Here is an 18458-nt window from a genome sequence, read left to right on the forward strand (position 1 = left end):
TACCATAGACATCATGTTACATCCGTTTTCGACAAAAACAAAAGTATGTTACATGTTTTTGACAAAAACAAAAGTATCTCGTTTGCTGTTTCAATAACAAACTGAAATTCAAGCTATCGAAAATTAAAATAACAGTGACGTGTTTAGAAATTTTGTATTAAAGCCTAACGTGGTGTGCTTTTCAATGCGGTTGAATTCCTGTAGAATCCGTGGCGTTAATTTAATTAGACTTAAAAGGCATCACAGCGATCTGCGAGAAAAAAACAAGAATATCATGTTACATCCGTCACTTCCTTTCCTTTTATTTGTTCTCCATCAGTTGAACTAACCTCCGTTTTATTTTGTAAAACCTCTGCCGCTTTAGTGTTTGAACATGCTTTCGTGACGGTTCCGACATTTCTTGAAAGAAATCTTCACACTACGTGCTTCTCGGCTTCATGCTTGAGTGAGCGTGTGACGTGTTCACAGCGCTTTCGTAAATCGTAATTAGGTATGCAAAAACTTGCACCGGGATTTTCGGCGTGAACACCTGATAACCAGGAAACAAATATCCTAGCTGTACTGCGTTTTAAAAACCCTTTCGAAAAAGATGTTTTTTTAATAGATTTGTTCTTTAGTTTTGAGAATCGTCTTTCGTGCAGTTTAAACCGTAACTTAATTAAATTAAACAAATGTCATCGATGTCGCCGTAAAACAAACAAAAAACAAGAGTTTCATGTTACGGCATTTTCAAGGAAAACAAAAGTATTTTGTTACAAACGAACAAAAGTGTCGTGTTACGTTTGCAAAGATTAACGTAAGGAACACCTAGGAAAGAATACAAGTAGCCTGTGAACAGTTTTTCCGAAAGTAAAGTAAAGCAAATAAACACGAACATATATAAAACATCATACTTTCAATTGTTCCATATTGCATTCTGCACTTACCAAATCATCGAGATTTTTAACTTTTAATACCGCCGTCTCAGTGCTGTGATTCTGCCGATACGCGCTTTGGAGAACAGGAAATAAGCTGTTGGCTGTCATGTGATCTTGTAATTGGATAGCCACTGACTTTTCCGTAATCTTAGACGTAACCTGCAAGTTGCTAACCGGTCGAAAGTTTTTGTTAATAGGTTTGAGACCTGCTTTCTTAAGCAACGGGTGAACTAAAGCATTCTTCCAATCCTCTGCAAAGACGCCTGACTCAAGAGACAAGTTGACAATTTTCCTAAGAACAGGGAGCAGTTCATCCAAACAAAAGGTCAGAATAGACGATGGTAGGGGATCAAGGGCGCACGACTTTGCACATGAGGCAGCAATTCTCCGTACACTCTCCTCGGACAGTGGGGCAAATTCTGAAAACTCGCTACACGATCACGACTCGGGATCAAGTTTGCACGCAAGTCGCGATCGGCGCCATGTCGCCGCCAACTACGGTTTCATTTCGTTTGCATTATGCCGCTGCAACGTGCTAATCCGCCTGCATGGCCATCGACGTACGTTTGTGTGCAAGTTCAACTTGCGACAACTTGCGCCTCCATTTGACTGAGTTAACGACAAGGACAAGCAGTTCTGGCCAAAACGCTGGACGTACCGAAACCGGCTGAATTCAGCCAACAAAAAAAGAAGATTGGCGACTTCGTACCAGTCAGTTTATTTTAAGAACACATAAAAGTAGCGAATTTTGAAAAGCTGACGTTTCGAGTGTAACTCCTGCGTGCCTTCTTTTTTTTCTGCTACGACGAACTGCTAGCGCTCAAACGTCGTCTTTCCAAAATTCGCTTCGGCGGTTTATATACCTTTATGAACTTCCAGTTTATTCGATAATCAACCAAGGCCCCGTCCACACTGACCCGAGTAAATTTGAAAACGCATCTTTTTTTCTCCGGTTAGGCCAACCGTCCACACTATACCGGCGTTTTCGGTCACCGCCGAAAACGGAGCTTTTCAAAAACGCTCTCCAAAGTGGGTATGTTCTCATTTCGGGCGTTTTCAAATTTACCACGGTCAGTGTGGACCGGGCCTAAGTCCAATGTAAGCCTTTCACTTGCCCGCCGATGTATTTTTTTTGTCTAGAAAACTCGACAAACAGTCGCGACTCACAATGTTCGTTTTTTTGGGTGTCCCTGGTTAGTCACTCAGTGTTAGTTTCCATTCGCACTGTTGTGACTGTCTTGTGAGTTATCCTGAGAACTGATTAACTTTTCTAAACTGAAAAACATTTGTATACTTGCCGCTATATCAACAAGGCGGCTGAATAAAAACTACAACGAAAGTTAAAAAATGTGGTAATCTGCAGTCAGTTTACTAGCTCGGTACTTCAATTTCAAATTCAAATGCCAACAAACGATCGACGTCAAACCGATGATATAGATAAACCTTAAGAATGAAAATGTTTGTTTTTGTGCAATCCGGTTTAGGCACACGAGCGTTCAAAATAACATGTAAAATATGCACAAACATTAACATTACTTATATAAACAATACAATAATGATGATGCTGACACTCTGCCTGAAGAGCCATTAAAATTAGGCACAAAAATTGACCTCATGGAGGAACAGTTGGTAGCGTGGCCGAGCGGTCTAAGGCGCTGGTTTAAGGCACCAGTCTCTTCGGAGGCGTGGGTTCGAATCCCACCGCTGCCACACAAATTTTTTTTTTCTCGACTCCAGTAATATTTTTACATTTCGGTGTTTGACAGGTAGCTTAAAAAGTCGCTTAAAATTAATATTTGTGCGATAGTTTTCGCTATGTATATTTATTTACAATCGGCCTGTAATGACGTCACGTGCTCCGTGACGCGCAGCTTAGATAACAAAGAAGGTGAAATAACAATAAACCTAGCCAAGAGGGCAAATAAATTAATTTTACACACACGACACGGCTATATGCGGGAAAAAGAGAAAATTCCTAGATGAAACGAATTCAGCTTTTCTAAAAGATGATTTCTATCCCATTTTAATCCTTGCAGTGTAAATCTGTTCACATTTTTACTGTGCTTTTTTTGAATCTTAAACCATGTGTTCCTTTGTGAATATAAAGTAATTATTTTTCTCAAATATAATTTTCTACCGAAGTAGCTGTTATTTTGCGGTTTTATTCCGTGTGAAGAAGATAAAATCGCACAGGGGGACCTTTAAATGACACAAGGACACACATTAAAATATCATCACTCATGGATTAAACGCGTTAAGCTTATTAGCAAGTTAATTTTTTCTAATTGAACACACTTTTGTTAGCATAATGAATTATAGGATCGCTTGTACGGGATTGCCTTTTCTCTTAAAATGCTCTGTTAATCCCTCCAAAAAACTAACGCAAAATTTATTAACTGAGCAGATTGTTGTCAATATTTAGCCGTAAAATTAGCGACTGACAGCGTTTTGCCATGTGTTTTTTAATTTTTATCTCTTTTGTTCAGTTTCATCTCGACCTTCAAGTATATTTGAGCGGAGCACTTCAAACAGACGAAAACACAAAAGCTAATAACTTCGAATTTGAATGACACTGCCTGGGAGTTGATTGAGTTGACACCCTTTATAAAAGCCCTGGGACCGGTCTGCGAGAAATTAATTCACCTCCTTCATTGGCGCTGAAAAGCAAGCGGAGTTCATTTATCTAGTAAAAGTTACAAATTCTCTTTACGCCTTAGGCCTGGGCGAGCTCTGCTTCAAGCAGCCAAAGCGTTAGGAAATGTTGACTCGCAGAGATTCGTACAAACAGACCGACGCAAAGTTTGCGTTGCTAGGAGCAAGAAACGTGGGGAAATCAGGTAGGTTGACATATATATTTTTTGTACTGTGTGCGCCTTATACGGCACAAAACAACCGAAATTTAGAACGGACCACAAGTGAACGTAGTTGCCTCTGCCATGTGTGCCGTTCACCAGTGACACAAATAAACCTTTTCCCACGCAGTAGCACCCTTAGCAGTGATGAGCGGATCCCGGCGGCCCAGTCGAGACTCCGAGAATCGAGGAATTTTTTGGCGATCCTGCAATAATGATATTTGAATTTCGCTTAGTATTGATCACCGCAGTTAAGTGATAACATTATAATCTTTAATTTCATTACTAAAATTACACTTCCATACCCACCAGTTAGTATACACTAGTTCATATTACGGAGTGAATGGTTTTACGGTTACAGGTATTCAGAGCTCCTACAAGATTCTATACTTTCCTTTAATAACTTACTCGAAAAACTAAAGTTGAATACTTATGAATAGGATAGGTAGTTTGGATCCTGCTATTCAAGCTTGAGATTCTAGCTCTAAGGCAACTCTTCTTCTAAGGATTGTCTACAATTCCTGATGTACATGTACTTACATCTTGTACAATATTTCTATGGACTGATGGCATTTTCGATGTACACTTCGCTGACCAAACTTAAAGGCGCTGCGCATATCATGTGAAAGCCATTGCTTCAGCTCGGATTGAGCTTCAAGTTTTCACTGAGTTAGTTACTGTACGATGCAGACTTAGAATAAATTGAATATATGTGTGTTGACCTTTTCAACTCACGACTTCATTCAATCCACAAGCCGAACTGTACAGTATTTCCATTGCTTGCTCAACTGATAAAGTTGGAAAACATTTGGACATTGAGGTTTTGACGAAATCCATAACCATACATTTTTCGATATTTTGTACAAAGATCACGAGTGATGTTAATTTGGGGGACGGTCAAAAAGTTAGCCAGTTAGCCGAGATAGAGAGTTAGAGAGCATAATTCTCCAGATCTATGATTTGTTTATGCAAAATCGTGAAATAAATATTCCGGTGGAGTGAAGCTGGAACAGGAAATTAATTTTCCACATCTACCTCTCATATAAAATTGTTTTGTTCAACTTCCTGACTTCAAGTTGTCCGATGTCAAAAATGGTTTGGCATATTACTGTGTTTGCATTTTATAACAAACACAGTTTATTACGTTACTGTGTAACCTTCATTACCTTAACACAAAACAAACAAGCGTTATCCTTTATAGGCCTAAAGCATAATATCTTTCAGATATTTGCTCATGACATTTTATAACATGCATTTAAGTGAGGTTGAAAAATGCTTGAAAACCATAACAATTGTAGACAAGCTCGAATATGTGTCCCCGCTGTGTTGAAAATGTAACCACCACTGGGGTTTCTACCACATAAACCTTCACTTTTCCTGGTTTGAATACCACTGCATTTTGTGACTGAAAGTTCCATTTAATTTTCAAAAGCAGTCACAGTGAATCTTCCCGTGATTAAATCTTGCATTTCCGACAAAATACAAAGAGTATTCTGTATATGTAATATTTGTGAGATATATACTAGTTATGCAACGCATTCGAGTGGTATATATCGAATATCCCACGAGTCACTGTATTTCGGATACACACGAGCCTTTAGGGAGGATGCAAGAAAACAAGTGAAAGTGGGATATAAGAACACGAGAAGGTACATACCATGCAGAAAATACGCAAAATCGTAAGAATAAGTCGCAGGCACTGGGAAGGTGGGTGAATACGTGGAATATACAACGGCTTTCCTGTATTCTGATTGGCTGTATTTTCTATGGCATGGTATAAATCGATGTATACTCGTTTGCGAGTTTATTTCCTACATTTTGCTATTATTAAAAAAAAATCGAGATTCTTTGCCTGGAAATAATATATATTCTCTACATTACAAATACTGAGCGATGGTGCCAGCCTTTGTTTAATGTTTTGTTCCATGTTATTGTTTCGAACCTTCTATGTCACTCAAAGATGTACAAGCCACACTTAAAAATCTTAAAAGCATGTCAACTGGTCAACCAAAAGTGGTGAAACAAAAAGTTGTTTACCTCTAGCGGCAAGCAAAACAATGTAGCTGAATAAATTATGCATTTATTGTGTTTTATATAATGAATTGAATAAATGTTAAACAAAGCATTTTGATTTTACAGCTCACTGATCAGCGAGCCATTATGTCGACGTTAGAAATCAAAATCTTGTCTAGTGCCAGTGAGCAAGTTTATAAGTTAGGTGGCATTGAGTTGGCCGATAGGCGATAGCTATTACTGGATTACCTCTTACGTAGCACTTCAAGTCACACGGGGATACAAAGTAAATCAAGTGGTTCCGTTCCCATTCAAATGATTACTGCTAATAAACACGTCAATTAGACGTGAGCTTATCTTAATCCTTTTTGTTGCTTTTATCTGAAGCTAAACGATTTTGCAATCTATCTCTGTCATCTTTGCGCCTTTCATTTGTGTTTAGGCTGGTTTGCACATACAAATGGCTTGAGTCGTGGCGCAGGTTGTCTGATTCACCGACCAACGAAGTCCACGCGGGAGTGTTTAATTTTTTTTTGGCTAATCAGGATTCTATATAGCGGGAGCTCGAGCTCGAGGCTGGTGCGGTGACCTAGCTACAGTTGGAAATTTACTCTTGCTGCACGTTTATCTTTTGCTGGGCTGATAGGATGGACTAAAACATACTCACAAATTGTCTATGCCACGATGGAGACCCCCTGGAAAAAAAGGGGGGGGATGCTGGAGGTGGGAAATCGAAGGTGGATGAGGGTAGCAATTAATGTTTAGGTGCAGTAAAGTACGATAACAGCCATTTATACATAACGATATTTTGTACGATTAAATATTGCAAAACTACAACGGGTATACTCTGAGGTATAACGTTTTGGTTGAATATGCTATATTAATAAAAATGATAACAAACTTGTCCTTTTTCATAAAACATTGAAAGGCTAAATTAAAAAATTGAAATTTGGGAAATGAAAAAAACACCAAACGCTATCATTATGGGCGAGATCCTTCCGACTAATAATTCACTTCTTCTTCATGGTGGAGTCAGTCTAAAATTCAATGACTGGTGAACGAGAGGTGAGAATATAATCGCACGTTGTCAATTTCACCAGTGTCCCGGTCAATTTTGAAAAGGCGTATTATTTTAAATAACATATTAAACAGCATATTCATGATTTTTGCTGTTAAAATAACTTTAAATATGCTGAAGTTGCTTGGATTTTGCTTAAGCTGCCGAAAGTTGCTAAAAATGGCTTTAATTCGCTTCCGATATTTCCGGCATGATTATTTAATAGATGGTTTTGGTTCTATAAGTATATATAAGTCGCCGAAAGTCATTTTAGGTTAATCGGCAATTAATTTTGATTATAACTTGCCGTAACCGTTAGGTCCCAGGTAACCTGCGATCAGGCAGTCTTAGGAGAAGGCTGAAACACTTTTTGTTCTCTTTTGTTTTGTTTTGACAGCAATTGCAGTGAGATTCCTGACGAAGCGTTTCATCGGAGAATACGATTCATCTCAGGGTAAGCTGCTTAACCTTATTGCTTTATAAAAATAAACATGAAACCACAGAGAGTTCCGTTTTAAACTCAGTAAACTAAATTAGTAACGGGCGTCTTTTCTGCCGGAAGCAGCCGCGTATTACGCCCGTGAGACTGCCGGTAGCTGAGCAGTGGCGCTCCGAGCAAATCTGTTCCGGAGGGCACAGGGTTCAACTCCCATCGATATTAATCGTTCTCTTTTTCCTACCTCATAGGTTAGATTGCATTTTCTTACAAGGGCCAACCATCACGAAAACACATTTGTGTAGGAATTTAATAATCCAGTACGGATGATCTTAGCCGAGAAAGTCTTTGTTAACTTCGCCAAGTCTTCGGGTTAATTTCGGTAATTTTCGATTGGGAAGTCAAATCTCCGAAGTCAAACCAGAAGTCAAATCTCTGAATTTGTCAGAACAATTTCGCCAACTAAGATTTGCACATGATTTCAAAACTTTCCAATTTGATTTCATTTGCCGAATCAAGGGGAAATGAGCATGAGAAGTTATAAAAAGATTTCTAATTGCTAACGCATTTAGTTCCTTAGCAACAGCAAGAGCTTGAACCACCTGAGTAACTGAAACTTTGTCTTGCAGACAGCTTGATGGTTTTGAATCTTATGGGGTGTCAATGTTAATGTAATTCTTGGAATATTCAGCCTACTTTTTTTTTCTTCCATGCTCAACACATACAGACTCTACGTACCAGTTTAACGCGACCATAGACGATGATCAAGTCAACCTGGAGATACTCGACCCAGGTCCCGAGGTAGGTTACAGTCACGTGTGTATTTTTCCAGGCCCGAATAGGCCTCATCAGCCACCTTTAGGCTCACCAAATCCGCTCAGATGGTAAGTGAAGTCATGCTCATCTTCCTTGCACAAAGGCACATTTCGCAAAGGCTTGTAAACCTCCCATGGGCTCGTGTTAATTTTGAGCTAGTTCAAATTCAAAGATGAGATGGACCAACGATGTTCGATAAGAGAGCATGAGAGGTTATGTTGGCAGTCAAACCCTCGAGTTAACAAGCACTTTCAAAATCTCCCAAACTCGTGATACAACAATCTCTTGTTTTGTCCGCACGATTTTTTGTTCAATGTCTTGAAACTGCAGACATATCTTTTAGCCCCCAAGGGCAAGGGCGTTGGGGGCTGGGTATGTAGCATTCTCCGTTAAATAAGCTATAGAGGCATTTGTGGCGTCAAAAAATATGGTTTTTAAACCATTTGGTTTAGCTAGCTACCTATAGCTAGCTCGGAATAGATTTTGATCCCTTTTGGTTTGAAATAGGGTATGGTTTCTGCACTCTGGTCTGGAATTGGGACGGCATGGTTTTCAACCGAAACTATTTTTAAAGATTATTCGCTATTCGAGGGGTACGGCTTGGTCCGAAATATGGTATGGAATTTTGTGTTGAGTTTGAAATAGGGTAGCCGAGAAAATCGCACGCCGGTTCTCATGTGGAATGGGCTAGGTGCGAGCACCCCATGCCAGCCTATGAAGATTTTTTGGGGGGAGAGAGGGGAGAAACTGCCGGCTTTCTGCTACCCAAGCGTGCAATCTATAAGTTATTTTCATCAGATTTTCAATATTGCACCCGAAAGTTGCAGAAAATAAACACATACAGTGCACCATTTCCTATTCCTTAAATGAACTGTAATTGAGAAAACAACCGGAATAAATTTGTGGTTCTCTTTTCAGGCATCTGGAGAACCCAGTGTCGGAAGTCGGGCGATTTGGGCCGACGGGTTGATGCTCGTCTACTCGATAACTGATCGGAAAAGCTTCGAGGAAGTGCAAGACCTGCTCAACCTAATCGATCCATTCAAGCAGAAAACTGTGCTCGCCATCGTCGGAAACAAATCGGACCTCGAACACGAACGACAAGTTTCCGAAAGCGAAGGAGCCTCAGTCGCCGAGAGGCTGAGATGCTCGTTCTATGAATGCTCCGCATCTGAAGGCCATAAGAAGATTACAGAAGCATTTCACGATCTGTATAGAGAAGTGATTAAAAGAAAAAGGGACAGAAAAATTTCTCTTTCGCCTCGGCCGCTACGGAATGCTATCGGCAAAATTTTGCGAAGAAATAGTAGCAAAAATTTGTTGCTGACCCCTCCTGGAACACTCAGTACGTAAGGACATACAAACAATTGAAATAATATTTCACAGTGATTCTGTATATTTTGTATATAATTATTGCTTCAAAACACTCATTTGCAAAATCCAAATACCTTAAGGCTACTATTGTTCGCGGCTACTAACGTTAGCGATTTTTCTTGAGCAAGATTTAGCGAATATTCAATTTAGCGATTTTCCGAAAAGTTTAACAAAAAAATTGTGATATCGTGTAAACCAGTTTTAAATGAACAATTAGCTAGGATGGAAAAAAATCAATAAAAGAACAAACTCCACTTAAAATCTAACAATCATTTACATTGCCAGAGAGAACAAAGTAACCGTAACCCGCATCCATTCTGTAGAGAATTTTTCAAGTCGACTATTAATTTTGTTTGGAAAGGGGGTTACTTAAATTTAACGAGTATTAAATTGAACGAGACAAATTTTAACGAGTACTGAATTTAGCAATTTTCGCCCAACTCGCTTAATTCTCTAAAATTAGTAGCCGCTCACAATAGTAACCTTAAAATATCAGAGAGAGCAGAGACGCGAATGTTTTCCCCTCGAACAGCAAAAACTCTATGTATGCTGCCTGTTGTTTGCAGTATCTTCGTGAAAATGAGCATTTATGTCTGTTGTGAACGTGAGTTTCTTTTCCATTTTCTGCTGGAGTTATTCACCAGTCTATTCCTAATCTCTTGTCAGTTCTAGAGATTTTGTTCAAAGTACACCTGACAATAAAATCTCCTAGTTGATGGTATTTTTAATTCTCATCACCTGTGCACAGTCAGTGTACTGATATCGTCAGGAGAATTCCAATATTGATCACTTTTGGGAATTATTGTCTCACGATAGATTAAGACCAAAAAATTCATAGTTTTAGTAGTGTTAAAATTTCTTTCCTTGCCGGAGAAACAGAAGTTTGATTTACCTTAGTTTAAGACAATGAAATTGTTTTGAAAGTATGTGTTGCAGTCAAGTATTAGTCTGCGTCGAAGACGAACTAAACCCCGGTATAGTCTGCAGCTCAAGCTATCAAGTATTGACCAATAAATTTAATTTGTTTTAAAACAGTTAATAACGACTATGCATGTCTCCTTTTATCCTTGATGTGAAGATAGCCAGTAAAGGCCACACAAACGACTGCTTCATTAAATACATGTAGAAGGTCATTTAAAGCCGCCAGTATACATGTACGTAAGTCAGTGAACGGAGAAATCAATTTACAGATGTGATATACGTACTTAAAAAATATTTGGTCCAAAAAGTTATTCTTGATCCATAATGTTGTCCAATCATTGGTTTAGCATTACCCTTTAAGTTTCTCCATGGCCGCTCGCCATTATTGAATGCATCGTGTCAAGAAGATACAATATAACTAGATCCCTCTTCTCGCCTTACTTCCTTCATCCCCGCAAATACATCTGAGATGGGAGTCAAAACATTCCATATTGCTGATGTACAAATACCCGGATGCATTATGTAGCGTCTCTAATTGGCCATTACAGCAGGGAGCCCAAAAGTGTGACAACTTTCTCGTGCAGTCATTATCCAATCAGATGCCGGGACAGTTTCCAGTTGACTTTTGACTGGATTAAATCTGCACGAAAGAAAGTGAATAAATTAAAAGTGGTCACACTTTTGGGCTCCTTGCTGTAAGAAACACTCTGCAAGGATAATGGAACAGTGGATCATCCGAGAGTAGACGTCTTTTTCTCAAGGATGTTTTCTCCAGCGAGGCATTCATTTTCTCCTTTCCTTTTTTCATTTTTTTCCATGGTCGTTTTAGTTTGTCACGTCTGTGACTGGATCTTGCCAAGAAGATGTTCAATTTGGTTAGCCATGATGGGCTGGCCTTTCCTTGTTCGCCGGTTTAAGCGGCCAAACGTTTCTCTGCGCTTTTTCATTTTCTCACGGACTTCTTCTCTGTGTTTCTGTATCATTACTTCCCTTTCCTGAAAGAGGAAAATTGCCATAAACTTAAGTTCTCTAAGATAGACCCCTCACCAAGACAAATTAAAAGCCGGCTCACAAAGGAGAACAGTTGGTGTCAGTCATGAGTGTATATGCTTTACAAGTAGTTGACAGTTCAGTTTACTGTTTAGTTCTAGTGTGTCTGTAATTGCTAAATGAACAACAAACCTTAATCTGCTGCTCCTTATCCAGTTTTCTTTTCTTGAATTGGCTTTCAGCTGCTGTAAATTTATTGACTTGTTTTCGTTTGCTGAGAAGAACAAAAGCAAAAATAAAATAAATAAGTATCAGGGAAGGAAAACCAAGTATCAAGAGTTTGTGCCCTCTCTGTCATTTTTTTGTCCTTAAGGTTTGTTGGGAGGTTGCTACAAGTAGCCTGTTCCGTAAGCATACAGTGACTTACAACCAAATGTTAAGTAAATCTGAGGATTTTCTAAACATGTCAAGTAGGCAAAACTTTTTGAGAAGCTATGTTCATGTACAGTTACAATTGGAATAAAGACTTACTGTTGACTTGTCTTTCTCACTCCCTGTAAACGGCCCTCTAAGCGTCCGTGATGTTCTTCTCTTTCCTGCTTGGATAAAATGAGTTAATTATCTGTTATATTAACAATAATTAAGGAAGAACTCATATTTGGGACCTCAAGCTGCCATGTGAGTGTACAGCAAGTCTTGCAAGCCTGCTGGCCCACAATATTGCTGAGTGCTCGTCACTGCCTACCTACATGTGGGAGTATTGCTACTGTGGGAGTATTGCTACTCCTCCTGAATGGCCAATTAGTCCAACATTATCTTGCAGCATGTTGTTATGTTGCCCTTACAGTTTGCCAGTATCTATTTGTACTCCTCATTAGTGAATGAGAGAAAATGTGAAATTCGTGTCTTAACCAAGAACACAACACAAAGGCTCTGACCAAGGCTTAAAGTTAGACCGGGCTACTCGATCCAGAGTCCAATGCGCTTACCACAATAGGTCACCATTGTCATTATTGTTGTTGACCTCATCATTATTATTACGGTATTTAGTAGACAGCGAGGACGACCAAGAACAACTTGGGGGGGGACGAAGAAAGGAAAAAACTCGGGGAGAGAAAAAAAAGGGAGGAATATAGAGAAGCCCGCCCGGGGCGCGGGGGGGAGGGGGGAAAGTATTTTGTTATCAATATTATTATTTTCCCTTTCAATATAAACACAATGTCTTGTCTTCTAATTTAAAACCAAATACAATGCCCAAGAGTGAATTAAGGAGCACTCTTAAAAAGTTCACACAAGTGCTTTTGAGTTCTGTTACCCAATCAATGTTTGCACCAGGAACATATAAAAGCTGTGGTTTTGTTTGTTTTTTGTTTGTTTTCTATTTATTTAATTATCATGTGTTACCATACACTAGTCAGAACAAAAGAAAACACCAAATTGTACCAAGGGTACAATTCAACCACGACAGACATGAAACAGGTAACACTGCAAACATCTTATGATTTCACCCACTAACCAAAAGGTTTGAGCTTTTCAAACTTTTCAAACATGAAATCTAGAACGTTTCTATTCATTTCTGCTCACAACATGCAATAATTCCATCCCATTTATGCGTCGTCGCTTGTCGTGAATAAAAACGTTCTTCATTAAATTCTTTACTGTGCTATCACCAACGAAGAGCAATTTAATTTTATCAAAAAATTTCCTCTGAATAATTTTTAGCCTGTGAATGAAGACTTTTGATCACAGTTTTTGATTGAATAATAAAAGTTATAAAACCAGTGCTGAAATTCGGTACACTCTGTGAAAATTTAGGATCCAAGCTAACCAATCAAAAACAAGGCAAATTTCCTGAGAGGTCTGCATCTGTTTGTAACGTTGTTGACACTTTAAATTTTGTAGGTAATCTTTTGTTTACGTTCTAGAACGTTATTGGTCCGTTGCAAAAAAATGTCCCTATCCTTTGTTTTCAATTAACACTGTGATTGGTTAATTTTGTTCAGGGTGCCCCGGTTCGAGTAGTCGCACTGTAACAATTTCTTACAAAAGTTTGCCCACTTTCGATTCAAATTCTTAGAAAAGTTCGAGGCTGCGAAGACCGGAAGTGACGTCAAGTTTTGCATTTGACCGCTGTGAACTTGTTCCCAGAGTTCACGGGCTTTCCGGTTAGTGGTGTGCCACATTTGGCAACCACACTGCTGACTGGCAAGCCCGTGGACTCTGGGAATGAGATTGGGGTATGCCTGGGGGTGGATGACAGTTTTGGAATTGACTAAAACATTATTTAGATAGATAGATAAGATAGATAACTTTATTTTACATGGTTAGAACACTTAGCTAAAAGCTAGTTTCCAGGTTCACCATATATATATATATTACCATATATATTACCATATATATTTCTTTATATTTATTTTATGTTTTGATATTAAAGTCTGGAATGATCACTGCACAAATCTGAGACATGTCGGAAAGATAGAAATCATTTCTATATTCCTGATTTACATGTAGCTCAGACACAGCAAAATGCCAGAGCCCTTCTTTATATTTTTTTGATGAAAGAGGCTCGATCTGCTTTTATAAGTTCAGAATGTACAACACTCGGCAAACAAAAATTCAGTGATATCCCACGAATTTTTTTGACATGTACTTTATATACACGTCTACTATTAGCATGCTTTACATGAGGATGCAAACCTGCTCAGAAGTTGTAGCTGCCGTATCGGAGACGCGTGGTGGACGTGTAGGGGTTGATCTTTGTTCTGTAACGATTGACGCTCTTTGTGCTCCTCCCTTGTTTTCTTCAGTAGCTTTTTGTACTCCCTAAGAGCTATCTTCTTCCGCTTCTCGACAAATGCATGGCCTACAACAAGACACAACAGGCACATGCTCCGTGAAAAAGACTTTGCCAATTTCCAGTTTCTAGCGTCCTAACCTGAAAGCTAAAACACTCACCTTTCTCTTTATTCCCTATATTTATTAAATTCGCAGGTTTTCTCCAGCGGGAGTTTGGCTTGCCCTTTGATTTTGCTGTTTGTTTCTTGTGATTTTTGTGGCCCCTTCCTCTCTCTGCATCCGCCATTTTGAATTATTTAGAATACCGCTTACCTCGCGCAGATCATTGCGGGCGCCTCAACTTTTAGCTTGTTTCCAGTGCACGGCGAGTGTGCAGTGTAGCGCAGATGCATGCGCCGCTATAAATTCTTCTACTACTCTTTTAGTTTATTTCCCGTTTCGGAAAATACAGTTGTTTGAGGTTTGCCTGGCTCATCACTGGGTTGACTAAGGTTTATTTCTCTTAGGTAGGTAGTTAGTCACACGTAAACACGACCCCTCAAGCATGTATTTGCTTTAAAACAGATCGTGGTTAAATAAAGGTTTATTACTAGGAGTTGCTGATAGCAAGTTAAGTGCTGCGAAGTGAGTTATAAAAATATTAATTATAATAGTAGGAGCGGAGCGGAAGGTCATAGGAATGTTTCGGATTTTCACATTTTCAGATGTGAAAGATATAATCTTTAATTTCTTGGCGTGTGAAATGCTAGTGACATTGAGAAACGGAAGCAATTAATGTAACATAACAAAGCACGTGCAATTCGATCGCAAAGCCATCAGAAACACCAATTTATGACGTCAAAAAGCTCAAAGCTCGTTCCATTCTAGCGTGCGGTCATTATGAAAACGTTTTCATGGAGCCTTCGCAAATAATCTTCGTAGTTTTTGCTGTACATATTTCGCGCTCAAAGCACAGAAAGTAATTTTTTTCCCTTAAATTAACTTAGTAATGGATAATTATGAACGCGAATTATAAGAAGGCATCGTAAATTCGTTATTCATCAGAGCTGGCGCATAAGGGATGAAAAGACCGTTTCCCCGGCACTATACTTGACCATCTTGCTCAAGAGAGGTTTCTTGGGAAGCATTTACAAAGTACTGAACAGAAGCGCAAGCGGCAGCGCTTTAAAATTTAACTTCTTGCTCTTTAGCGAAAAGGACATCGCAAACGACAAACGCCCGACAAACGCAGCTTCCACATTTTACATGCCGCTGATCATACGTACTGCATGTAGTTAAAATCATCGCCAGTGAAAAAGTCAAATCGAGTGTGTCGCCTATATAACGCGCCCAGGCCCCGCGCGGACAGTCAAAAATAGTTCTGCTGCTACGCTAAGGCTTCGCAGCAATTATTATTATTATAATTACTGGGGAAAGGGGGGAAAGGTGTTGGGAGTCAGGTATCTGCAGGAGTAAAAAGTGATGTAATGGGGCAGCTGGAGTCTCAATTATGACCAGTTATCAGTTAAAGGGGCAGTATCACGGTTATTCTTATACCGTTTGGTGGAATAACTATGATAGAATTATGAGGGTGCACTCAGTGATCAACAAAAAAGCCTTTGAACAACAAAGAAAGGCATAATCCATTCTAAAAGGTGCGAATAAATGTTTATAAGCGATTTTTTCCAAGTAGGCACTGTCGAATTTGAAAACGTCTGCCAGACGTTTTATTAGACCACTATTGCCATATCTGTCCGTAGCCAAACCACCTTTAAACAATTTTCATGATGAGTACAGTACATTTTAGCAATTTCAGGTCATTATTAGTGGCTTCGTATTAATACCAACACCTTCATTCTATTTTCAAGTAGCATTAAATCATGGTGACACTGACTCTTAAAATTTTAGGCGATTTCTGAGCTATCTGATAAAATTTCAGCCCATTTCCGTAACAACCAGTAAATGAATGAATGAAGTACTTTATTAAAGTGTCTGAGGTATTTAGCTTAAAAAAACTAATTGTGGACACTATTTACATTATTATATATCTAAGCTATTTAGAGTTAAAATTTACACTTAAATTCTAAGAAGAAAAAAAAAAGAACCGTACTACATAGATAAATAGATAAATAAATGAATACATAAATAAATCAGTGACAATAGAATATAAAATTTAATAATAAAAGTAGGTGAAAGATAAAAATTGCAGTTAAGAATTAAGAATTTAAAATTTAAAAATGTATATCGGCTATTAATTTCACAGATCCCAGATTTCAGTTTAAAAATGTGTCATTTCTCAGCCACTGTCAGCAGAAAGTTAAAATGTTTGCCGTTCTCATCTACAGTATATGTGGGCGGAATCACTAGAACCGGGCAATTGAAAGTAATGACCTAAACCCCAATTTGGGCATTTTTCGATAATTCTCAGTAATTATCGTCCCAAATGTCAACTAAAAAAGCGTTTCCTAAGCTTTTCATGTACCTCAGCGGGCAAGGCATTAGAACAGTCAATTTGTAGCTAGTGGGTGGTTAAGTTACTCGTTTAAGTACTTCAGTAACGACAATTTTTAATGGCCCACCTTTCTACTAACAAAATTGGGCATATCGCTGAGTCAGCGTTGGCTACTGTAGGCTTTCAATTTCTCGTTCATAATCCGTTTGAATTTCCCCCAGAAATAACCATCCTTGAATAAAACCATACACTTTCACAGAATTGTCCAACGCTTTAATCTTCTTTCGTTTACAACTTCTTGACCACGTGGTCGGCAATTTAAATGTTGTGACTATGACTAACCGACTACAGCTGTGTGGGGTGGGGGGGGGGGGGGGGGGGAAGGAATTACCCCCTAACACTTACATATTGATTTTTTAGGAATTCCTTCAAAAATAATTTGAAAGCAGTTTTTTTACATCAGAAAAAGAACTAGTTGCTTCTATAGTAGACTTTATAAGTAGTGCACGACAAATTATTTTAGGCTGTTTGCATTAATTGTTTGGTCGTAGTTAGCAGTAAGTATGCATACTAGCTATTTTAATGGCTAGCTTAGTTTAATAATTTAATATTTTAATAGTTATTACGCAAAAACGCCAAAGTAAGGGTATTACTGTATTTATTACTTCTTCCTGTGTGGCATTTTCTGTTTTGATGATCGTACACGGAAAGTAAAAAAATTACCAGTTACATCCAGCTTGACCAGAATTCCAAATTAAAACGTGTAGTAATAGAAAAACCTTGGGAATTTCAAAGCAATTACAATAAAAAGGCCGGGATTCGGGATTACTGATGGTTTTGTCTGAAATTATTAGCCAAGAATTCAAGACATTGCTGATCCATTTTATTCCATTTTTCAATACTTGCACAAGTTCAAAGATTGAATGACTGTTCGTACTATTCCATCTCGGAATTAGAAGAGAAGGGCCACGGGATCGGGGATGTAGCATCTCTGGTAGTGACTTCCGTCCTACACTGCGAGGCTTTTACGTTCATCTCAGTAAAAGACTAGACATTTGATCAACAAAGTTCTTGAGGTGGTTTTTAACGACTCTTAATTTTGATATAGAGGTTGAAAGACCCTTAAGTACTAATTTAAATAGAAAGCCTAAAGAAAATTTGTCAATGCCCCACTGATCATGCAATAAGGGACGGACATTATTTTCTTGGAGGGGAGGGGGAGAAAAATTTCCCTCTGCAAACTTTTTTTTTAGTTTATGCACCTCTGCAAACATTTTTTTTTTCGAAATTCTTACTATTTTTTGTTATACATATCGTGTTTGCAAACAATTTATTTTGTCTTTCCAGGCCCTGCATACAATTTTTTTCAATATTTTTCATCTTCCCCCCTCCCCTCCAAAAAAATAATGGTCAGTCCCTAAAGAGATCCCGTAATTTTTAAGATGTCAGGCCAACATGGAAAATAAAAAAACATATTGTGCAACTAAATTTTCATGTAGCACCTATTACATAATGTAGACTGAATCAAACGTGAGTTATACTGAGCAAAATTAAACCAAATTTTTATGATTAAAGAGTGAAAAAAGCTACAATTTTAATTAAATAGAAATTAACAGCTCCGACAGCAATGAAATTATGGGGCATACTGATAGCTGCGATTTAATGTTATTTTAATTTTTAATATCATCTCCAAAATAGCACGGCCTTGGCCTGAAGTTAAACAGTTTTACTTTAAATGGTCGGTTAATTAAATGTCATTATCGCATATTAAAACTCCCATCTAACTGATGTTTGATAAAATAGCTGCAATAGTCATAATAGAAGTTGGCTCTAGATAATTAAACGATCGACAAGG

At 38.4% G+C, this 18458-nt stretch overlaps 2 protein-coding genes and 1 non-coding gene across 3 annotated transcripts; 2 read left to right on the forward strand and 1 right to left on the reverse strand.

Annotated features, from left to right (window-relative positions):
* The first annotated feature begins 2545 nt into the window (after positions 1-2545).
* Positions 2546-2627, forward strand: Trnal-aag (transfer RNA leucine (anticodon AAG)). Its single transcript has one exon. It is a non-coding gene; the product is annotated as a tRNA-Leu (tRNA).
* Positions 2628-3588: 961 nt separating this feature from the next.
* On the forward strand, positions 3589-9841 carry LOC144632909 (ras-related and estrogen-regulated growth inhibitor-like). The gene is made up of 4 exons (XM_078491672.1): positions 3589-3754; positions 7237-7293; positions 8003-8076; positions 9010-9841. The coding sequence occupies exons 1-4, from the start codon at positions 3676-3678 to the stop codon at positions 9442-9444; spliced, it is 645 nt and encodes a 214-aa protein (XP_078347798.1). The 5' UTR covers positions 3589-3675; the 3' UTR covers positions 9445-9841.
* Positions 9842-9949: 108 nt separating this feature from the next.
* LOC144632364 (uncharacterized) lies at positions 9950-14458 on the reverse strand. Its single transcript, XM_078490993.1, has 5 exons — positions 14312-14458; positions 14074-14199; positions 11908-11975; positions 11569-11650; positions 9950-11381 (listed from the first exon to the last, which is right to left on the reverse strand). The coding sequence occupies exons 1-5, from the start codon at positions 14456-14458 to the stop codon at positions 11220-11222; spliced, it is 585 nt and encodes a 194-aa protein (XP_078347119.1). The 3' UTR covers positions 9950-11219.
* Positions 14459-18458: the final 4000 nt, after the last annotated feature.

This window comes from Oculina patagonica, chromosome 12 (genome assembly GCF_052425735.1).
Source record: "Oculina patagonica isolate OP01 chromosome 12, crgOcupat, whole genome shotgun sequence".
In the NCBI taxonomy this organism is placed as follows: Eukaryota; Metazoa; Cnidaria; class Anthozoa; order Scleractinia; family Oculinidae; genus Oculina; species Oculina patagonica.